The 24,943-nt window shown below is 41.4% G+C and overlaps 1 protein-coding gene across 8 annotated transcripts in view; it reads left to right on the top strand.

The window, feature by feature from the left end:
• LOC129816575 (low-density lipoprotein receptor-related protein 1B-like) overlaps positions 1-24,943 on the top strand; it is a 586,954-nt gene that overhangs the window by 405,949 nt on the left and 156,062 nt on the right. For all 8 annotated transcript variants that reach the window (XR_008753574.1, XM_055871208.1, XM_055871203.1 and 5 more), the window contains exons 32-38: positions 7,779-7,919; positions 8,154-8,279; positions 8,520-8,651; positions 16,860-16,994; positions 17,287-17,416; positions 21,107-21,233; positions 21,381-21,532. Coding sequence is in view for 7 of the 8 variants with exons in the window: in XM_055871208.1 (XP_055727183.1) it covers positions 7,779-7,919; positions 8,154-8,279; positions 8,520-8,651; positions 16,860-16,994; positions 17,287-17,416; positions 21,107-21,233; positions 21,381-21,532 (943 nt within the window). In the remaining variant the exon portion in view is untranslated. The remainder of the gene's footprint in view (positions 1-7,778; positions 7,920-8,153; positions 8,280-8,519; positions 8,652-16,859; positions 16,995-17,286; positions 17,417-21,106; positions 21,234-21,380; positions 21,533-24,943) is intronic.

Raw genomic sequence — 24,943 nt, 5'->3', positions numbered from 1 at the left:
GTTTACAGACAGATTATGTCACTTATAATGCACTGTATCAGTGGGTCAGAAGTTTACATACACTAAGTTGACTGTGCCTTTAAACAGTTTGGAAAATACCAGAAAATGATGTCATGGCTTTAGAAGCTTCTGATAGGCTAATTGTCATAATTTTAGTCAATTGGAGTTGTGCCTGTGGATGTATTTCAAGGCCTACCTTCAAACTAAGTGCCTCTTTGCTTGACATCGTGGGAAAATCAAAAGAAATCAGCCAAGACCTCAGGAAATAAAATTGTAGACCTCTACAAGTCTGGTTCATCTTTGGGAGCAATTTCCAAACACCTGAAGGAACCACGTTCATCTGTACAAACAATAGTACGCAAGTATAAACACCATGGGACCACGCAGCCATTATACCGCTCAGGAAGGAGACGCGTTCTGTCTCCTAGAGATGAATGTACTTTGGTGCGAAAAGTGCAAATTAATCCAAGAACAACAGCAAAGGACCTTGTGATTTTGCTGGAGGAAACAGATACAAAAGTATCTATATCCACAGTAAAACAAGTCCTTTATCGACATAACCTGAAAGGCCACTCAGCAAGGAAGATGCCATTGCTCTAAAACCGCCATAAATAGACCAGACTACAGTTTGTAACTGCACATGGGGACAAAGTTATAGACCCGCCTCAGCTCCCAGCTGTGCACTGGACACCATATGTGAATTGATTGCCCCCCATCTATCTTCAGAGTTCGTTCTTTTAGGTGACCTAAACTGGGATATGCTTAACACCCCGGCAGTCCTACAATCTAAGATAGATGCCCTCAATCTCAAACAAATTATCAAGGAACCCACCAGGTACAACCCTAAATCCGTAATCATGGGCATTCTCATAGATATTGTCCTGACCAACTTGCCCTCCAAATACACCTCTGCTGTTTTCAATCAGGATCTCAGCGATCACTGCCTCATTGCCTGCATCCGCTATAGGTCTGTGGTCAAACGACCACCCCTCATCATTGTCAAACGCTCCCTAAAACACCTCTGCGAGCAGGCCTTTCTAATCTACCTGGCCCGGGTATCGTGGAAGGATATTGACCTCATCCTGTCAGTTGAGGATGCCTGGTCGTTCTTTAAAAGTAATTACCTTAGCATCTTAAATAAGCATGCCCCTTTCAAAAAATGTAGAACTAAGAACAGATATAGCCCTTGGTTCACTCCAGACCTGACTGCCCTCGACCAGCACAAAAACATCCTGTGGCGGACTGCACTAGCATCGAATAGTCCCCGCGATATGAAACTTTTCAGGGCAGTCAGGAACCAATACACGCAGTCAGTCAGGAAAGCAAAGGCAAGCTTTTTCAAACAGAAATTTGCATCCTGTAGCTCTAACTCCAAAAGGTTTTGGGACACGATAATAAGTGCACTTCCTCCCAGCTGCCCACTGCACTGAGGCTAGGTAACACTGTCACCACCGATAAATCCACGATAATCGAGAATTTCAATAAGCATTTCTCTACGGCTGGCCATGCTTTCCTCCTGGCTACCCCAACCCTGGCCAACAGCTCTGCACCCCCCACAGCTACTTGCCCAAGCCTCCCCAGCTTCTCCTTCACCCATATCCAGATAGTAGATGTTCTGGAAAGAGCTGCAAAACTTGGACCCGTACAAATCAGCTGGGCTAGACAATCTGGACCCTCTCTTTCTAAAAGTATCCATTGTTGCAACCCCTACTACCAGTCTGTTCAACCTCTCTTTCATATTGTCCGAGATCCCTAAAGATTAGAAAGCTGCCGCGGTCATCCCACTCTTCAAAGGGGGTGACTCTCTAGACACCAGTATTTCTACTTGCACATCATCATCTGCTCATCTAGCACGCCAGTGTTAATTTGCTAAATTGTAATTATTTCGCTACTATGGCCTATTTATTGCATTACCTCCTCACGCCATTTGCACACACTGTATATAGGCTTTCTGTGTCGCACTGCTTTGCTTTATCTTGGCCAGGTCGCAGTTGTAAATGAGAACTTGTTCTCAACTAGCTTACCTGGTTAAATAAAGGTGAAATTAAAAATTAAAAAGATCATACTTTTTGGAGAAATGTCCTCTGGTCTGATGAAACAAAAAATAGAACGATGGCCATAATGACCATCGTTATGTTTGGAGTAAAAAGGGGGACGTTTGCAAGCCGAAGAACACCATCCCAACCGTGAAGCACGGGGGTGGCAGCATCATGTTGTGGGGGTGCTTTGCTGCAGGAAGGACTGGTGCACTTCAGAAAATACATGGCATCATTAGGTAGAAAAATGATGTGGATATATTGAAGCAACATCTCAAGACATCAGTCAGGAAGTTAAAACTTGGTCACAAATGGGTCTTCCAAGTGGACAATGACCCCAAGCATACTTCCAAAGCTGTGGCAAAATAGGACAACAAAGTCAAGGTATTAGAGTGGCCATCACAAAGCCCTGACCTCAATCCTGTAGAAAATTTGTGGGCAGAACTCAAAAAACGTGTGCGAGCAAGGAAGCCTACAAACCTGACTCAGTTACACCAGCTCTGTTTGGAGGATCGGACCAAAAATTCACCCAACTTATTGTGGGAAGCTTGTGGAAGGCTACCCAAAACGTTTGACACAAGTTAAACAATTTAAAGGCAATGCTACCAAACACTAATTGAATGTATGTAAACTTCTGACCCACTGTGAATGTGATGGAAGTAATAAAAGCTGAAATAAATCATTCTCTCTACTATTATTCTGACATTTCGCATTCTTAAAATAAAGCGGTGATCCTAACTGACTTAAGACAGGGAATTTTTACTCTGATTAATTGTCAGGAATTGTGAAACTGAGTTTAAATGTATTTGGCTAAGGTGTATGTAAACTTCCGACTTCAACTGTAGATAGTGTGGTCTACAGTTTGTTATGAGATACTCTTTCTCAGGCGAGCAAAACATCTTGACTTCCTTAGATATCATGCACCAGCTGTTTTTTTTTACAAATATGCATAGGCCCCTGCCCAATGTCTTACAGAGGCTGCTGTTCTATCCTGCTGATAGATTGTATAACCCGCCAACTGTATGTTATTAATGTCGTTGTTCTGCTACGACTCGGTGAAACATAAGATATTACAGTTTTTAATGTGGTTGGCAAAGGCAAATTAGCCACTTGTTTCCTGGTCCTCACAAGGCACCCCGATCTCTTTCCGTGAAATCTCAGTTTCTGTACGGGTGTTTGGAGTATTTCCTTCCCATCCAACTCATTAAAGATAAATTCTTCATCCAATTCAAGGTGAGTAATCACTGTTCTGATGTCCAGAAGCTCTTTTCGGTCATAAGAGACGGTAGCAGCAACATTATGCACAAAATAAGTTACAAAACAAACTTATTTTGTACAAACTGTCTAATTCATACTCTTCAGAGGGATAATGAACTTTATAGTGTCCTGCTATTAAAATTATGTATATGTATATACAGTGGGGAGAACAAGTATTGGATATACTGCCGATTTTGCAGGTTTTCCTACTTACAAAGCATGTAGAGGTCTGTAATTTTTATCATAGGTACACTTCAACAAATATCCAGAAAATCACATTGTATCATTTTTAAGTAATTCATTTGCATAAGTAAGTAGGAAAACCTGCAAAATCGGCAGTGTATCAAATACTTGTTCTCCCCACTGTATATAATTTGGCTGTATGTATTTTTAGATATAGGCCTGTTGTAAATTAATATTATTGTTGCATCACCATCTTTATTGCAAAAAGGACAAACATAACTTTAAGCTACATATTATTTTGACACAGGTCAGGAACTGTCCAGTGAGCATCACAGCAATTGATAAAACAGATAAAACTTTTTATTTCATTTTTTACTTTAGTTTATTTAGTAAATATTTTCTTAACTCTATTTCTTGAACTTTATTGTTGGTTAATGGCTTGTAAGTAAGCATTTCACGGTAAGGTCTACATCTGGTGTATTTTGTGATAAACAAAATTGTATTTTATTTTATTTGATAGTTATGATAAAGGAAAACATTATACTTCGGCATATTTGTTTTTTAGACACTGCTTGGGTGCAATCATAATCATCTATTAGATTTCCCCTGCTGACAATGGTTATGACTGACAAAAATAAAGTAAACAATATCCTTGAGAATAGTTCATTTGCAGAACTGAACAATACACCAAATTGTAACACCCAAACATTTAAAGCAGACAATCAATTGTCACAGCGGTGCAATTTAACATAAAAATATATTATTATAAGAAAGTACTGTAAATAAAAGTAATTTTTCCATTGAAGCACCTCCGCTGTCTGCGACTGCAAAATTGAATAGCACATCTGTGCATAACCATTGCCTCACTGAAATATCAACATTCAAATTCTCATATATGTGTTTAATCTTTGTTGAAAATGGCACTGATAATAAATATGAATGTATTGCTAATCCTTCTTCTAACTTCAGAACACATTTCATTCATTTTCAGATTGGGAAAGTGGGCCAATATTTATTGAGGGTACACCTCTGTGACCCCTCTCTTAAGGTTCTGGTATTAGCATGCAACAGTTCACAGTGTTAGGTGAGGTTGGTTGCACTCCGCTGGGTTTTTGAATGAAAAACCCCTGTCACATCTGAGTTGAATGCTCTAGTCTGGAGCCAGTAGTGAGCATCACTGGATTTCACCAGGGGGGCTGGAATAGGATGGTGTTTGTTCCACTCCTAAATGGGATGTATACTGTACACACTTCCCCACAGCATGATGCTGACACCACCGTGCTTCACCGTAGGGATGGTGCAAGGATTTCCTCCAGATGTGACGCTTGACATTCAGGCCAAAGACTCATCAGACCAGAGAATCTTGTTCATCATGATCTGAGAGTCCTTTAGGTGCCTTTTGGCAAACTCAATTGAATTTACCACAGGTGGACTTCAATCAAGTTATAGAAACATCTCAAGGACGATCAATGGAAACAGGATGCACCTGAGCTCAATTTTGAATCTCATAGGAAAGGGTCTGAATAGTTATGTAAATAAGGTATTTCTGGTTTTATTTTTAAGAAATTTGCTAAATAATGTCTAAAAACCTGTTTCACTTTGTCATTATGGGGTATTGTGTATAGATTGATGAGGATTTTATTTTAGTTAATCCATTTTAAAATAAGGTTGTAACGTAACAAAATGTGGGAAAAGGGAAGGGGTACGAACACTTTCCCGAATGCACTGCATATATACAGTATATCGATTTAAAAAAAATGTATTTAAGAAACACATTTTCTCTTCTCCTCCGCGCCTAAACGCACAAATGCCCGGCCGTCCTGCCCCGCACAAATGCCAGTCGTCCCATCTTCAGTCATTTGTTCTTTCCACACACAAATTAAAATATACATCTATATATTACTATTATTATATTTTTTTTTTACAGTTATGACAGTTATTTTATGTTCATGATGGTCTTCATCCATAACTGTCAGTTGCATAGTTATATGGTAATTGTGCCAGCCCTAACTCTGCATTCTACAACAGTGTAGTAGAGCCACTGAAACAAGCAAATCAACAAACATGTACCTGTGTGTAGTCCAGACACAGGATAAGAGTACTGGTTTATTTGGGGATTTCACTACATTAAATGTTGCATCATCAGTAACCTATTACATTGTCAGAATTAATATATTAAAGGTATTATGCATGCACTACATACAGTTGAAGTCGGAAGTTTACATACAGCTAAGACAAATACATTTAAACTCAGTTTTTCACAATTCTTGACATTTAATCCAAGTAAACATTTCCTGTCTTAGGTCAGTTAGGATCACCACTTTATTTTAAGAATGTGAAATGTCAGAATAATAGTAGAGAGAATTATTTATTTCAGCTTTTATTTCTTTCATCACATTCCCAGTGGGTCAGAAGTTTACATACACTCAATTAGTATTTGGTAGCATTGCCTTTAAATTGTTTAACTTGGGTCAAAGGTTTCAGGTAGTCTTCCACAAGCTTCCCACAATAGGTTGGGTGAATTGTTGCCCATTCCTCCTGACAGAGCTGGTGTAACTGAGTCAGGTTTGTAGGCCTCCTTGCTCGCACACGTTTTTTGAGTTCTGCCAGAAAATTTTCTACAGGATTGAGGTCAGGGCGTTGTGATGGCCACTCCAATACCTTGACTTTGTTGTCCTTAAGCCATTTTGCCACAACTTTGGAAGTATGCTTGGGGTCATTGTCACATTCGTCGTCCCCCTCAAGCCATTTTGCCACAACTATGGAAGTATGCTTGGGGTCATTGTCACATTCGTCGTCCTCCTCATCTGAGGAGTAGTAAGAAGGATCGGAGGACCAATGCGCAGCGTGATATGAATACATCGTTACTTTTAGGAATGAAGAACACTGAATAAACTTACAAAACAATAAAACGAACGTGAAGCTATATAGAATAAGTGCAGACACAAGCAACTAACACATAGACAAACTAGACATACAACATAGAATGCCCACTCAGATCACACCCTGACAAAACAAAACATAGAAACATACAAAGCAAACTATGGTCAGGGCGTAACAGTCATTGTCCATTTGGAAGACCCATTTGCGACCGAGCTTTAACTTCCTGACTTATGTCTTGAGATGTTGCTTCATTATATCCACATCATTTTCCATCCTCGCGATGCCATCTATTTTGTGAAGTGCACCAGTCCCTTCTGCAACAAAGCACCCCCACAACATGATGCTGCCACCCCCGTGCTTCACGGATGGTGTTTTTCGGCTTGCAAGCCCCCCCCCCCCCCCCCTTTTTTCCTCCAAACATAACGATGGTCATTATTGCCAAACGGTTCTATTTTTGTTTCATCAGACCAGAGGACATTTCTCCAAAAAGTACGATCTTTCTCCCCATGTGCAGTTGCAAACTGTAGTCTGGCTTTTTTATTGCGGTTTTGGATTAGTGGCTTCTTCCTTGTTGAGCGGCCTTATAGGTTATGTCGATATAGGACTCAATTTACTGTGGATAGAGATACTTTTCTACCTTTTTTCTCCAGCATCTTCACTAGGTCCTTTGCTGTTGTTCTGGGATTGATTTGAACTTTTCACACCAAAGCACGTTTATCTCTAGGAGACAGAATGCGTCTCCTTCCTGAGCGGTATGACGGCTGCGTGGTCCCATGGTGTTTATACTTGCGTACTATTGTTTGTACAGATGAACGTGTTACCTTCAGGCATTTGGAAATTGCTCCCAAGGATGAACCAGACTTGTGGAGGTCTACAATTGTTTTTCTGCGGTCTTTTCCCATGATGTCAAGCAACGAGGCACTGAGTTTGAGGGTAGGCCTTGAAGTACATCCACAGGTACAATTGATGTCAATTAGCCTTTCAGAAGCTTCTAAAGCCATGACATAATTTTCTGGAATTTACCCAGCTGTTTAAAGGCACAGTCAACTTAGTGTATGTAAACTTCTGACCCACTGGACTTGTGATACAGTGAATTATAAGTGAAATAATCTGTCTGTAAACAACTGTTGGAAAAATGACTTGTTTCATGCCTAAAGTAGAAGTTCTAACTGACTTACCAAAACTATAGTTTGTTAACAAGACATTTGTGGAGTGGTTAAAAAAATAGTTTTAATGACTCCAACCTAAGTGTATGTAAACTTCTGACTTCAACTGTATATGACCAGGTCTCCCTTGCAAAAGAAGTCAAGTTGACCTCAATGGGACTTTTTGGATAAATAAAGGTACATAACAAAAAAACTCTTCAGACAGTTAAAGTTGGTAGATAATGTGGTTTTTAAGGACATTTCCTTGTTTCAGGTAACAAATTGTGGTGGGCAGATGATGATTCAGCCCAACTGGGGACTGTGAACAAGAGAGACGGACGGACTCCTGTGGTCCTGAGGAATAAGACCAGCGGAGTGGTGTACATGAAGGTCTATGACAGGGAGGGACAGAGAGGTGAGGAACCCGCACACGCACACACACACACACAGGCACACACACATTTAATTATGCACTTTTCACTTTTTAATCCCATCTACTGACATTCATAAATGTGACGCCACGATGTACTACAGTACCTATAGCGCTCTGCATAACATATCAGATCATATCTTCGTAAAGATGTCCATGAAGCTAACATAATGGTATCCTGTCTCCTTACTAATATACTATTCACCATGTCCTTTCCAGGAAGGAACCCGTGTCAGGTGAACAATGGAGGTTGCTCCCAGCTCTGCTTCCCCACATCAGAGAACACCCGTAGCTGCTCCTGTACTGTGGGCTACAACCTGCGCACCGACCGCATGTCCTGTGAGGGTAAGACAACAAGTCTGATTCGCAAATTGACTGTTGCTAAGTAGCACTATAGAAACCTCTGTAATAATTTAAAACATACTACATTTCACTGGGGTAAATGTACTCTCTGCATATTAACTTAACTTACAGTATGTTAATCTTGGAATTCAGAACCAAATCTTGTGTGAGTGCCGTTAACATTTATGTTAACAGTCTGTCACAAGAGACTAACAGTTAAGTAATCCCTGTTGTACCCTGTAGGCATTGAGTCATTTCTGATGTACTCCATCCATGAGGGGATCAGAGGAATTGCCTTGGACCCCAATGACAACATGGAGGCTCTGATGCCCATCACTGGGACCCTGTTCGCTGTGGGGGTGGACTTCCATGCAGGTAGATACCACCAGGGCCAGTGATGGGCATCTCAGAGTAGGAAGGTTGATCAAAGATCTGTTTTGACTTATAAATCATAATAATTAAGAGTGGGGACCAGGACTAGCAGGACACAGTCATTTACTGCACTCATCTCCTCAGTCAACAGTTAAACCTACAGTTCATTGATTTGATGATGTCTTCCACAGCATACATGAATCATATTCCAATTGGCAGTTTGTGTTCAAGAGAAAAATGTCAAGAGAGAGGGAGAAAGAGAGAGAGAGAAAGAAAGAGACAGAAAGAAGGAGAGAAAGAGCTGTATTGTAGTATGCTCTCTAACCCTGTTGAATAATGGTTAGTCGTGCTGTTGAGTTCTGCAGAGATGAAAGAGTAATACGTCCACGTTACTAGAGACGCAGCATGAGAAACACCAACCATTTCTCCACATGCCCTGAACCAGGCCTGTCATAAAGCAATTCCCCAGATATTGTATCAAATGAAGGTAACATGGACATTATAATACATAAACCCAATGGCCTATGCTGGCATTTGTTATAAAAAGGGGTTTTGTCTTGCGTAATTCATGTTCTAAATGTGGTGGATTAATTTCAGTTACGAATGCTATGAATAAACTAAGGGCTAGTTGAGCCACGAGTCCAAATGATAACAAACAACCATATAGGCACACCGGGAAAGATAAGGTTTATCTAACACACACACACACACACACACACACACACACACACACACACACACACACACACACACACACACACACACACACAGTAAGTGTTACAGAAATCCTTTGTTTACAAATATATCACATGAATTGGAGATAAGGCTGGAGAGGAGAGTTGTCGTAAGACCACATTTGATAGATTAGGATGAAGGTATGGCACAACATACTGTATAATTGCAAGGCAGGACTTACCACACACACTACCCAAAGAGAAGAATAGGAAATTAGGAAACTAGTCTAAAGCAACAAAAAAAAGATCAAAGATTAAACCCGGAGCTAAAATTAGCAGCTAGCAGGCTGGGTGGGTATGTATAGGGTCTTGGTTTCCCTCCCCTTTGTTGCTGTTATACAGGTGAACATGCAAACGTCTAGCTAAACTCAGAGTCAGCCAGCAGCAGCAGTGGATAGCTCACACATACTATTCTCATGTCATTATGAGGTAGATCATTGGTGCAAAAAAATATGAAAGCCTTCCAGCTGGAACAAGTCACATGTAAGATATGTGTTAACAGAGTGTGAATTCTGTGTAAACAGGAAGGGGCAAATCAACATATGATTCTGCCTATCCTCCCGACAACCTGGGCCCACTGTACAGACAGGCAAATACCGAAATGTACTTAAGGCTTTAAGGCTGGACTTGGAAACGAATGGCAATTTCATCCTGTCAGATATGAAATAGAGTTAGCCATTTAGATACTATGCTTTGCATATGCAATTTATTTTCCAATAAAACCTGGTATACAATAGCCTTTTCATTTCCCGGTATTGCATGTCAACAAAGAAATAAGCAGTCGTGTAAAGTACTTAAGTTAAAATACTTTAAAGTACTACTTAAAGTGGAACTGACAGCGTTTTAACTACTTTGCAAATATGCAACAAACAGGCAATCATAATACACTCTATATACAAAAGTTTGCGGACACCACTTCAAATTATTGGATTTGGCTATTTCAGCCAAACCTGTTGCTTACAGGTGTACAAAATCCACTACACAGCCATGCAATCTCCATAGACAAACATTGGTAGTAGAATGGCCTTACTGAAGATCTCAGTGATTTTCAACTTGGCTCCGTCAACAAGTCAGTTTGTCAAATTTCTGCACTGCTAGAGCTGCCTCGGTCAACTGTGTGCTGTATTGTGAAGTGGAAACGTCTTGGAGCAACAACGGCTCAGCTGTGAAGTGGTGGGCCACACATGTTTGATGAGCAGGTTTCCACATACTTTTGGTTATGCAGTGTAACAGTCAAAAATATAAAATTCCCAGTTTAAGCAGAGCTTGTTAGGCTGTGCTCACGTTATCTAGAGCATTGAGATGGTAACTGTGCTGCCGGCAACAACTTAATTATGTTTTTTTGGGCGACGTTTACTGACACCGGTCATATTCCTAAATTCCTGTAATTCTGTGCTCTTGCACACTCAGACAAGAGTGCTCTGAAATCAGAGTAAATAGCCAGAGTGAATTTATAAATGCACCCAGTGTCAATAGTGCAGTGTGCGCTCAATGCTAGGAGAGTGAAACACTCTGAATTTACGAACAGACAATCGAACAGGCAATTTAAGTACGCACCCTTAGTTGTCAATCAAATGTATTTGCCGTCGATCAAATGGGCTGGTAAGCAATTGGGGCAGCAGGTAGCCTAGTGGTTAGAGCGTTGGACTAGTAACGGAAAGGTTGCAATATCGAATCCCTGAGCTGACAAGGTAAAAATCTGTTGTTCCACCCCTGAACAAGGCAGTTAACCCACTGTTCCTAGGCCATCATTGAAAATAAGAATTTGTTCTTATTTGACTTGCCTAGTTAAATAAAGGTAAAATAAAGAAAACATTCAGTTGGGTCAAGCATGCATTGGCAGGCAAGATGGAGAAGGATGAGCAGGCTACTATTCCCCATTGTTTGTCAGTGCAATTTTGACAGCCATCTAGCTGAAAAAGTTTGAGAGGGTTTATCTAAAGTTCCCTCATTAGGTGTTAGCTCATCTCGCTCTGGCTAGCAATAGTTGTTGATATGCATGACTGAGGGAGAGAGAGCCTACCTCACATGGTTGTGTGACCAATAGGACTGTAAAGTGCCCAAATGTAAGTGGACTCCCCATGGTATTTACATATTTGCAGAGATCCATTCGGGTGTATTTTGTGGCTTGTGGCGAATGCTTTCTAATGATCTAAAGTCATGCTGTTGCTACTGCCTGTAAACACACACTCCAGTTCAAAGTGAATGATGGCAAGCCCGTGTGGCAAATGGCTTATTTGCATAAATGCCTACTGTAGCTCTGATTGGCTATGGCGCACCGGTCTGTGTAGACTAAGGTCTGTGTTTATTATATTTTATTTACTGCAGCGTCTGTTGTCCAAACGCATGGCTGCTTTCCCACTCTATTGCTCTAGAATTTTCCCAAATGCCTTACTCTACATCATTCCCACACATTCTATGAATTTATGAAAACGTGAAAATGACCATATCAAAGTGTGCTGTCAGTTCCACTTTAATAGTTTTTTGGGGTATCTGTACTTTACTTTACTATTCATATTTTTGACAACTTTTAGTTTTAGTCCACTACATTTCAAAAAAAATAATGTACTTTTTACTCAATACATTTTCCCTGACACCCAAAAGTACTCATCACATTTTGAATGCTTAGCAGGGCAGGAAAATGGTCCAATACACACACTTAACAGAATTATCCTTACTTCAAGATGGTGCTGACAGAGAGGGTTGCCTCGCTCTAGTCCTTAGGAAACTATGCAGTATTTTGTTTTTTTATGTATTATTTCTCACATTGTTAGCCCAGAAAATCTTAAGTGTTATTACATACAGCCAGGAAGAACTATTGGATATCAGAGCGACGTCAACTTACCAGTACTACGACCAGGAATACGACTTTCCCAAAGCAGATCCTTTGTTCAAACCACCCAAGGCATTCGAACAGATTCCAGAGGCTGACCCAAAACAACAACGCCGCAGAAGAGGTAGACGGAGTGGCCTTCTGGTCAGACTTCGGAGGCGCGCACACCACCCACCGCTTCCGAGTATATTACTCGCTAATGTCCAGTCTCTAGATAACAAGGTAGATGTAATTAGGGCAAGGTTTGCTTTCCAGAGAGACATACGTGATTGTAACATACTCTGTTTCACTGAAACATGGCTCTCTGGGGACATGCTGTCGGTACAGCCACCAGGATTCTTTGTGCGTTGCGCCGACAGGAATTAACATCTCTCCGGGAAGAAAAAGGGCGGGGGGTGTATGTTTCATGATTAACGGCGCATTGTGTAATTGTAACAACATCCAGGAACTCAAGTCCTTTTGTTCACCTGACCTAGAATTCCTCACAATCAAATGCCGTCCGCATTATCTCCCAAGATAATTATTGTTGGTTATTGTCACAGCCAAGTACATCCCCCCTCAAGCTGACACCACAACAGCCCTCAAGGAACTCCATTGGAAGCTATGCAAACTGGAAACCATGTATACGGAGTCTGCATTTATTGTAGCTGGGGATTTTAACTAAGCAAATTTGAGAACAAGGCTACCTAAATTCTATCAAAATATTTATTGTAGTACCCGGGCTGGCAAAACACTGGATCACTGCCACTATAACTTTTGTGATGCATACAAGGCCCTCCCCCGCCCTCCGTTTGGCAAATCTGACCACGACTCCATTTTGTTCTCCCCTCCTATAGGCAGGAACTCAAACAGGATGTAGCCGTGACAAGTACCATTCAACGCTGGTCTGACCAATCGGATTCCATTATTTTGATCACACGGACTTGGACATGTTTCGTGTAGCCTCAGAGAGTGAGTTAATAAGGAAGTGCAAATGAGATGTTGAACCCACTGTGACTTTTAAAAACAACCCTAACCAGAAACTGTGTATAGATGGCGGCATTCGTGCAAAACTGAAAGTGCGATCCACCGCATTTAACCATGGAAAGATGACTGGGAATATGGAGAAAATACAAACAGTGCAGTTATTTCCTCCACAAGGCATTCAAACAAGCAAAAAATCAGTATAGGGACAAAGTGGAGTCGCAATTCAAAGTCTCAGACACCAGACGTATGTGGCAGGGTCAACAAACAATCACTTGATTGTCTACAGACAATCACTTCCCTGATCTTCAACACTGGGACCCCACAAGGGTGCATACTCAACCCCCTTCCTGTATTCCCTGTTCACCCATGACTGCGTGGCCATGCACGCCTCCAACTTGAAGTTTGCAGACGGCACAACAGTAGAAGGCTTGATCACTAACAAGGACGAGACAGCCTATAGAGAGGAGGTGAGGTGACCCATAGTGTGGTACCAGAAAAACAACCTCTCACTCAACACCAACAAAACAAAGGAGATGATTGTGGACTTCAGGAAACAGCAGAGGGAGCACCCCCCCCCCCTATCAACATCAACGGGACAGCAGCGGAGAAGGTGGAAAGTTCTAAGTTCCTCGGCGTACAATTCACAGACAAACTCAAATGGTCCACCCACACAGACAGTGTGGTGAAGAAGACGCAACAGTGCCTCTTCAACCTCAGGAGGCAGAAGAAATTTGACTTGTTACCTAAAACCCTCACAAACTTTTACAGATGCACAATTGAGAGCATCCTGTCGGGCTGTATCACCGGCTGGTACAGCAACTGCACTGCCCACAACCGCAAGGTTCTCCAGAGGGCGGTGCGGTCTGCACAACACATCACTACCCGCCCTCCAGGACACCTACAGCATCCGATGTCACAGAAAGGCCAAAACTTTAATCAAGGACAACAACCACCCGCGCCACTGCCTGTTCACCCTACTACCATCCAGAAGGCGAGATCAGTACAGGTGCATCAAAGAGACTGAAAAAATAGCTTCTATCTCAAGGCGATCAGACTGTTAGACAGCCATCAATAACTGCCTACAAACAGACTTTAAATCATTGGCCACTCTAACAAATGGATCACTAGCCACTTTAATAATGATGATCATATATCTTGCATTACTCATCCCGTATGTATATACTGAATTTTATACCATCTATTGCATCTTGCCTATGCCGCTCGGTCATTGCTCATACATATATTTGTATGTACTTATTCGTATTCCATCCTTTTACTTAGATTTGTATGTATTAGGTAGTTGTTGTGGAATTGTTCGATTACTTGTTAGATATTACTGCACTGTCGGAACTACAAGCACAAGCATTTCGCAACACTCGCAATAACATCTGCTAACCATGTGTATGTGCCCAATAATATTGTATTTTATTTAGATTACTGTCTCTGATCTGGCAGACTCACTTATGTCTGAGTTTTTAAGTGTGCCCCTGGCTGTGTAAAAAAAGAATTTTTAAAAAATCACGCCTTCTGGTTTGCTTATTATAAGGAATTTGAAATGATTCATACTTTTACTTTTACATTTGATACTTAAGTACAATTGAAGTCAGAAGTTTACATACACTTAGGTTAGAGTCATTAAAACTTGTATTTCAAACACTCCACAAATTTCTTGTTAATAACAAATCATAGTTTTGGCAAGTCGGTTAGGACATCTACTTTGTGCCTGACACAGGTCATTTTTCCAACAATTGTTTACAGATAGATTATTTCACTTATCATTCGCTGTATCATAATTCCAGTGGGTCAGAAGTTGACTGTGCCTTTAAACAGCTTGGAAAATTCCAGAAAATGATGTCAAGGCTTTAGAAGCTTCTGAAAGGCTAATTGACATAATTTGAGTCAATTGGAGGTGTACATGTGGATGTACTTCAAGGTCTACCTTCAAACTCAGTGCCTCTTTGCTTGACAACATGGGAAAATAAAAAGAAATCGGCCAAGACCGCAGGAAAAAAATTGTAGACCTCCACAAGTTTGGTTAATCCTTGGGAGCAATTTCCAAATGCCTGAAGGTACCATGTTCATCTGTACAAACAATAGTACCCAAGTATAAACACCATGGGACCACGCAGCCGTCATACAGCTCAGGAAGGAGATGCGTTCTGTCTCCTAGAGATGACCGTACTTAGGTGTGAAAAGTGCAAATCAATCGCAGAACAACAGCAAAGGACCTTGTGAAGATGCTGGAGGAAACAAGTACAAAAGTATCAATATCAACAGTAAAATTAGTCTTATATCGACATAACCTGAAAGGCCGCTCAGCAGGGAAGAAGCCACGGCTCCAAAACCGCCATAAAAAAGTCAGACTACAATTTGCAACTGCACATGGGGACACAGATTGTACTTTTTGGAGAAATGTCCTCTTGTCTGATGAAACAGAAATAGAACTGTTTGGCCATAATGACCATCGTTATGTTTGGAGGAAAAAGGGGGATGCTTGCAAGCCGAAGAACACCATCCCAACCACGGGGGTGGCAGCATCATGTTGTGGGGGTGCTTTGCTGCACGAGGGACTGGTGCACTTCACAAAATAGATGGCATCATGAGAATGAAAAGTATGTGGATATATTGAAGCAACATCTCAAGACATAAGTCAGGAAGTTAAAGCTTGGTCGCAAATGGGTCTTCCAAATGGACAATGACCCCAAGCATACTACCAAAGTTGTTGCAAAATGGCTTAAGGACAACAAAGTCAAGGTATTGGAGTGGCCATCACAAAGCCCTGACCTCAATCCCATAGAAAATTTGTGGGCAGAACTGAAAAAGCGTGTGTGAGCAAAGTGGCCTACAGACCTGACTCAGTTACAGCAGCTCTGTCAGGAGGAATGGGCCAACATTCACCCAACTTATTGTGGGAAGCTTGTGGAAGGCTCCCCGAAACGTTTGACCCAAGTTAAACAATTTAAAGGCAATGCTACCAAATACTTATTTAGTGTATGTAAACTTCTTACCCACTGGGAAGGTGATGAAAGAAATAAAAGCTGAAATAAATAATTTTCTCTACTATTATTCTGACATTTCACATTCTTAAAATAAAGCGGTGATCCTAACTGACCTAAGACAGGACATTTTTACTAGTATTAAATGTCAGGAATTGTGAACAACTGAATTTAAATGTATTTGTCTAATGTGTATGTAAACTTCCGACTACAACTGTATATTTTAGAAATTACATTTTTCTTATGATACTTAAGTAAATTTTAAACCTAATATTTTAAGAATAGTATTTTACTGGGTGTCTTTCACTTTCACTTGAGTTATTTCCTGTTAAGGTTTCTTTACTTTTACTCAAGTGTGACAATTGGGTACTTTTTCCACCACTGGAAATTAGGTCTGAATGGGTGTACGGATACGGTAACAACTATCATACTTTATATCATCATAATAATAAAAGATTGCTCCATGAAGAGTTAAAGAATGTTCCATAAAAAACTGGTATTTTAAGAAGGAGACTATGTAATGTACCTACCTTTTCCACAGTAGTACAAAAGGATCAGTTCCACACTCTAGGAATACCAAGACTGCTAAAGAATACCAAGTTTGCAGTCTACACAGAAATGTATATAGAATATTACGAGTGTGCAATTTTTTTTCCTTACTTTGTTTCCTGCCTATCCACAGGTAATGACACAGTGTACTGGACAGACATGGGCCTGAACACAATCTCCAGAGCCAAGAGGGATCAGACCTGGAGGGAGGACATCATTACTACGGGCATTAGCAGGGTAGAGGGCATCGCAGTGGACTGGATTGCTGGTCAGTATTGTCTTCTGTAAAATGTAAAAAATGGGTTCTTACTATGTGGATATACCCCCCCCCCCCCCCCCCCCCAAGATTTTATCTCATGAGACTAACCTGTATAAATAAAGGTATACATAAAAAATATTCAAATCAAATTGAAAGATAGCCATTGGGATAAATGATGCAGGCACAAGTCTGTGCTTTAAAGTTACACGTTCGTGTTGTGATTATCTCCTTAGTTTCTGATGAGTAAGAGTAACAATGTTCTTTGTACTCTGATAACAGTATATTTGTCTTCCTCCCACAGGTAATCTTTACTGGACAGACCATGGTTTCAACCTCATAGAGGTTGCCCGTCTTAGTGGTACCTACCGTTGTGTAGTCATCTCAGAGGGACTTGACCAACCTAGAGCCATCGCTGTTCATCCACAGAAAGGGTATGTCTGTTTGTTTGTCTGTGTGTCTGTGTGCGTACGTGCTTGAATGCGTGTTTGTACGTGCGCCAGGGGCGCACTTGGGTATGCATACCCTAGATCAACACCAACAATTTAAAATAGGCTACTAAAATCATTCCAATCCCGATTAAAAGGCTAATGTAGTTTAGTGCTATTATACTGCTGACTTTAAGACCTTGCGGACGCCTGGGAGTGGGAGGTAAGGCTGTTTGTATGGCTGGTAGGCTTTATGGAAAGCAGAAATCTGCATATAATGACGAGATGCTTATGTCTCCGTCGTAACAATGGGAGTTGTTGTCTCAAAGGCGGGAAGGGCAAAATCGTCTAGAATGTCATTGTATGCTGTAAAGTAAAGTTTTCGGAACAGCTGGTCAGTGTTGTAACTGTGGACAGACGATTTTTACGTGCTAAGCACTTCATCACTCGGCGGTCCTGTTCTGTGAGCTTGTATGGCCTACCACTTTGCGGCTGAGCCGTTGTTACTACTAGAAGTTTCCACTTCACAATAACATCACTTACAGTTGACCTGGGAAGCTCTAGCAGGGCATACATTTGACAAACTGACTTGCTGGAAAGGTGGCATCTTAGGACTGTGCCACGTTGAAAGTCACTGAGCTCTTCAGTAATGCCATTATACTGCCAATGTTTGTCTATGGAGATTGCATGGCTGTGTGCTCGATTTTATACACCTGTCAGCAACTGGTGTGGCTGAAACAGCCGAAACCATGTACTTTGTAGGTATATACATTACCAGTGAAAAGTTTGGACATACCTACTCATTCAAGGTTTTTTCTTGATTTTACTATTTTCTCCATTGTAGAATAATAGTGAAGACATCAAAACTATGAAATATGAAATGAAATAACACATATGGAATCATGTAGTAACCAAAAAGATTCTTCAAAGTAGCCACCCTTTGCCTTGATGATAGCTTTGAACACTCTTGGCATTCTCTCAACCAGCTTCATGAGGAATGCTTTTCCAACAGTCTTAAAGGAGTTCCCACATATGCTGAGCACTTGGCTGCTTTTCCTTCAATCTGCAGTCCAACTCATCCCAAACCATCTCAATTTGGTTGAGGTCGGGTGATTGTGGAGACCAGATCATCTGATGCATCACTCCAACACTCTCCTTCTGGGTCAAATAGCCCCTACATTTTGAGTAAAGCCAGTGTGTCTATCTATGCGGATGACTCAACAGTGAAATAAATGACTGCAACACTTAACGAGTGGGTGGAAAGGAATAAGTTAGTCTTAAATATTTCTGAAACTAAAAGCATTGTATTTGGGACAAATCATTCACTAAACCCTAAACCTCAACTAAATATTGTAATAAATAATCTGGAAATTGAGCAAGTTGAGGTGACTAAACTGCTTGGAGTAACCCTGGAATGTAAACTGTCATGGTCAAAACATATTGATACAACAGTAGCTAAGATGTGGAGAAGTATGTCCATAATAAAGCGCTGCTCTACCTTCTTAACAGCACTATCAACAAGACAGGTCCTGCAGGCCCTAGTTTTGTCGCACCTGGACTACTGTTCAGTTGTGTGGTCAGGTGCCACAAAAAGGGACTTAGGAAAATTGCAACTGGCTCAGAACAGGGCAGCACGGCTGGCTCTTGGATGTACACAGAGCACTAATATTAGTAATATGCATGTCAATCTCTCCTGGCTAAAAGTAGAAGAGAGATTGACTTCAATACTACTTGTATTTACGAGAGGTATTGACATGTTGAATGCATCGAGCTGTCTGTTTGAACTACTGGCGCACAGCTCGGACACCCATGCATACCCCACAAGACACGCCTCAAGAGGTCTCGTCACAGGCTCCAAGTCCAGAACAGACTATGGGAGGCGTAGGGTGCTACATAGAGCCATGACTACACGGAACTCTATTCCACATCAAGTAACTGAACCAAGCAGTAAAATTTGATTTCATTCAAAAACAAATAAAAAATACACCTTATGGAACAGCAGGAACTGTGAAGCAACAAAAACATAAGCACAGACACATGGATTACACACACACACACACACACACGCACGATAACATACTCACTACACACACGTACGCATGGAAATTGTGCTGTAGATATGTGGTAGTGGTGGAGTAGGGGCCTGAGGGCACACAGTGTGTTGTGGAATCTGTGGATGTATTTTATGTTTTTAAAATTGTATAAACTGCTAAATGTTATTTTACCCCAGGAAGAGTAACTGCTACCTTGCAAGCAGCTAATGGGGATCCATAATAAATACAAATACAAAACCTTGTGAAGCTGGTTGAGAGAATGCCAAGAGTGTGCAAAGCTGTCATCAAGGCAAAGGGTGGCTACTAAGAATTTCTAATATTAAATATGTTTTGATTGTTTAACACTTTTTTGGTTACCACATGATTCCATATGTGTTATTTAATAGTTTTGATGTCTTCACTATTATTCTACATATAAAAAATCTTGAATGAGTAGGTGTGTCCAAACTTTTGACTGGTACTGTATTTATTTATAAACAATACAAATAAATCCTTGGAGGAAATCCCCCCCAGCTCAGACCAGTAGAAACATGCTCAGACCAGTAGAAACACGCTTCGATGTGCTCCTAGCTCCTGCAGTGATGTTTGTTGTCATGCCTGACCTATGTGAAGTTGTTTAGCAGTTGTAGGTGTTGTGTGCAGTCACAGTATGATTCGTTTCAGTTTGCTACTAAAGGTCCGAGATCGACTGTTGACACTGCGTGAAAGAACAGCTGGAGCCTCGTGACAGGCTCACATTTCAACCATTTTCTGAAAACAGAGGGCTGTAACACCACAGTATCCTCTCTAGACCCAATAGAAGTAGGCTTTGAGGTGAACTACATTGTAACACTATATGATTTCAGTTGCATAACCTCTGATAACCTTCCTATCACATTAGATCAGACATGTTGTGTATCCTTTCAGATCTGTTAATGTTGTCCAAGCAGTTAGATGTCAATAATATTGCTTTTGACCACTATGCCTCTCTCTCTCTCTCTCTCTCTCTCTCTCTCCTCTCTCTCTCTCCTCTCTCTCTCTCCTCTCTCTCCTCTCTCTCTCTCTCTCTCTCTCTCTCCTCTCTCGTCTCTCTCTCTCTCCTCTCTCCTCTCTCTCTCTCTCCTCTCTCTCTCTCTCTCTCTCTCTCTCTCTCTCTCTCTCTCTCTCTCTCTCTCTCTCTCTCTCTCTCTCTCTCTCTCCTCTCTCTCTCTCTCTCTCCTCTCTCTCTCTCTCTCTCTCTCTCTCTCTCTCTCTCTCTCTCTCTCTCTCTCTCTCTCTCTCTCTCTCTCTCTCTCTCTCTCTCTCTCTCTCTCTCTCTCTCTCTCTCTCTCTCTCTCTCTCTCTCTCTCTCTCTCAATTGAATGAAATTCAAAGTGCCTTATTGGCATGGGAAACATGTTTACATTGCCAAAGCAAGCAAAATAGATAATAAACAAAAGTGAAATTAACAATAAAAAATGTACAGTAAATATTACACTCACAAAAGTTTCAAATTAATAGAGACAAATGTCATATTATGGCTATGTACAGTGTTGTAACGATGTGCAAATAGTTAAAGTACAAAAGGGAAACTAAATAAACATAAATATGGGTTGTATTTACAATCTCTCTCTCTCCCCCCCTCCCTCTCTCTCCCCCTCCCTCCCATCCCTCCCTCTGGTAGGTATCTGTTCTGGACAGAGTGGGGCCAGAGCCCCTGCATAGGGAGAGCCCGTCTAGATGGGTCTGATCAGGTCACCCTGGTCAACACTGGCATCGCCTGGCCCAACGGGATCTCCATAGACTATGAGGTACAGTACAGGGCTTCCTCCTGATCCATCTATGTCCTATTTGCTCTTATCCAGCCACCCCATCCTAAAGCCGTTTTATAACAGCATCCTATCCTCATCTTCCTTTGTTTGGATAAAATGTACCCAATTTACCCCATAACTTTGCAGGAAAATAGATTATACTGGTGTGATGCCCGCACTGACAAGATAGAGAGGATCAACCTTGAGACGGGTGAGAGCAGGGAGATTGTACTGTCAGTGGCCAACGTAGACCTCTTCTCCGTGGCCGTGTTCGGAGCTTACATCTACTGGTCTGACAGGTAATTTATTATTTCCTTAAATGCACACAGAGTGGGCTGCAAAGTCCGATCCTCTAACCCTTAATCTCAGGGGTCTCAGTGGGAAGAATATCCTCAGGGGAGTATTTTTACATGATTAGGTGCACCATCTCTTTATGTAAATATACTAGCATATCTCAATGTCATTATCAAGGGCAAGTCCTTTTACCTTTTGTCAAACCAGTTATCTTGAGGTATTTCATGCTTGCTTGATTATTTTCTTTATGATAAAGTGCCATTGTTAAAATAAATTATGCCAGCTTTTCTATTTTCTGTCATTTAGAAAATTGTAACGTTTTAATGTCACACGCACAAGTACAGTGAAATTACTTTCTTGCAAACGCAAAACCCAACAATGCAATAATCAAAAACAAAACCCAACAATGCAATAATCAAACTCAAAACCCAACAATGCAATAATCAAACTCAAAACCCAACAATGCAATAATCAAAAACAAAACCCAACAATGCAATAATCAAAAACAAAACGCAACAATGCAATAATCAAAAACAAAACCCAACAATGCAATAATCAAACTCAAAACCCAACAATGCAATAATCAAACTCAAAACCCAACAATGCAATAATCAAAAACAAAACGCAACAATGCAATAATCAAAAACAATGTAATAGTAGAAAAAAACGAGAGATAAGAAGAACAAAATAAGTAAGTAAGCATACTATATACATGGTCAGTTCCAATACTATTTACAATGTGCAGGAATACTGGAGTGATGGAGGTAGATATGTATAGGGGTAAGGTGAGTAGGTAAAAGGATATACAATTAACAGAGTAGCAGCAGCTTGTATGTGAGTGGGTGTGCATGTGTGTCGAGTCAGTATAAATTAATGTGCATATTTTTTTTTTTTTATTCATCTTTATTTAACCAGGTAGGACAGTTGAGAACAAGTTCTCATTTACAACTGCGACCTGGCCAACTGTCAATGTATGCGTGAAGGGCTGTAGGAAGTCAGGTGCAGGAGAGCAGATATTTGGTAGCAAACTGGAGCCTTTTATTTGGCGAACCAAAAGCACACGGCACAAACTAACACAAATACAAATACGGGTTGAACATAACCCAGCCCAACCAGCCTAACGTGCGCATACATGGAAAATGGATCGGCGATGGCGAGAAGACCGGCGACGTCGACCGCCGAACATCGCCCGAACAAGGAGAGGCATCGACTTCGGCAGAAGTCGTGACACCAAGATAAAGCAAAGCAGTGCGACACAAACAACAACACAGAGTTACACATGGAATAAACAAACATACAGTCAATAATAAAATAGAAAAAAGTATATATACAGTGTGTGCAAATAAGGTAGGATAAGGGAGGTAAGGCAATAAATAGGCCATAGTGCCAAAATAATTACAATATAGCAATTAAACACTGGAGTGATAGATGTGCAGAAGATGAGTATGCAAGTAGAGATACTGGGGTGCAAAGGAGCAAAATAAATAACAGAATGGGGATGAGGTAGTTGGATGGGCTATTTACAGATGGGCTATGTACAGGTGCAGTGATCTGTGAGCTGCTCTGACAGCTGGTGCTTAAAGTTAGATGTGATATTAGGTGTATGAGTGTGTGTGTCGAGTCAGTATAAATGAATGCATATTGTGTGTGTGTGTGTGTGTGTGTGTGTGTGTGTGTGTGTGTGTATGTGTGTGTGCATAGAGACAGTGCAAAAATAAAAGGTAAATAAAGATACAAGGTTAACTCAAGCCTTCCTACCACACCGCCTGATGAAGATGTTCTGGATGGCAGGGAGCTCGCCCCCAGTGATATACTGGGGTGTCCGCACCACCCTCTGTAGCGCCATGCGATCGAGGGCGGTGCTATTGCCATACCAGGCAGCGATGTATCCATGCTCTCAATGGTGAAGCTGTAGAACTTTTTGAGAATTTGTTTCAACCTCCTGAGGGGGAGAGGTGCTGTCAAGGCTTTATGATTTGGACACGGAGGAACTTGAAGCTCTCGTGCTCGCCCCCCTGACGTTGAGGGAGAGGTGGTTGACAGCAGTGTGGAGAGCAATTGAGATTGCGTCCTCTATGGATTTATTGAGGCGCTATGCAAATTGGAATTGGTCTCGGGTGTCTGGAATGGTGGAATTAATGTTTTCCATAACCAGCCTCTCAAAGCACTTCATGATTACAGAAGTGAGCACTACAGGACGGTAGTCAGTGTGGCATGAAGCCACAATGGGCACAGGAATGATGGTGGTCACCTTACAGACTGGGACAAGGAGAGGTTGAAAATTACTGTGAATATGCCTGCCAGCTGTTCTGCACATGCTCTGAGAACACGCCCTGGAATACTCTGTGGCCTTTCGGGTGTTGACCTGATTAAAGACCTTTCTCACATCGGCCTTGGAGGTCAAGATCACCCAATCTTCTGGGTTCGGTGACGGTTCTCACACCCGGCACGATGTTGTTGTTGTCAAAGCGTGGATAAAATGCATTGAGTTCTTCTGGTAGAGAGGCATCGGTGGGAAGATCACGGTTGGGTCTTTCTTTTCAATCCGTCATGGACTGTAGCCCCTGCCACATGCGTCGGATCCTGTGTAGTATGATTACACCTTATTCCTATATTGTCCTGTTGCTCGTTTGATAACTGTGCGGAGGTCATAGCGGGACTTCTTGCACTTATTCCTGTCCTCGGCCATAGCCTCAGGGTTGTCTACGATAGCTCTGTGTGTGGTAGCCCTGTCCTTTAGTTTAGTTTCAACCTCTGTGTTAATTCAGATCTTTTAATTGGGGGAACCAGCGAATCCTCACCGTGGGGACAACGTCGCCAATATATTTTCTAATAAAGCTGGTGACAGAGGTGGTTAGTTTGTCAATGTTAGCGGTGTAGTCTCAAAATACATTCCAATCAGCGCTAGCAAAGCAGTCCTATATCATCATTTCTGATTCTGGTGACCATTTCTCAATGGAGCGAGTCACAGCTACTTCTTGTTTGAGTTTCTGCTTGTTAACAGGAAGCAGGAGTGCGGAGTCATGATATGATTTGCAGAGGGAGGGCCTTGTATGCTTGCTTGTGGGTAGAATAACAGTGGTCTAGGACTTTATCACCCCTAGAGGCATTAGAGACGGGTTGATGGAAGTTGGGCACCACGTGTCTTAGTGACCCAGAATTAAAATCGCCGGCAACCAGAAAAGCAGCCTCTGGATGTTAGTTTTCTTGCTTGTTTATATCCTTGTTAAGTTTGTTAAGTGCCAGCTTGTTATTTTTCTTATTCCTGATGTGGAATGTATACAACAGTCACGATAACTGCTGAAAACTCCCTCGGGAGGTAGAAGGGTCGGCATTTGACCTTCAGGTATTCTAAGACGGGTGAACAGTTGGTCGACACTTCCAACGCGCTGGAGTTAGGACACCAATTAGTGTTG

Source organism: Salvelinus fontinalis, chromosome 19, assembly GCF_029448725.1.
Source record: "Salvelinus fontinalis isolate EN_2023a chromosome 19, ASM2944872v1, whole genome shotgun sequence".
NCBI classification, from domain to species: domain Eukaryota; kingdom Metazoa; phylum Chordata; class Actinopteri; order Salmoniformes; family Salmonidae; genus Salvelinus; species Salvelinus fontinalis.
Note: the sequence above shows the minus strand (reverse complement) of the source record. Positions and strands in the feature narration are given on the sequence as shown.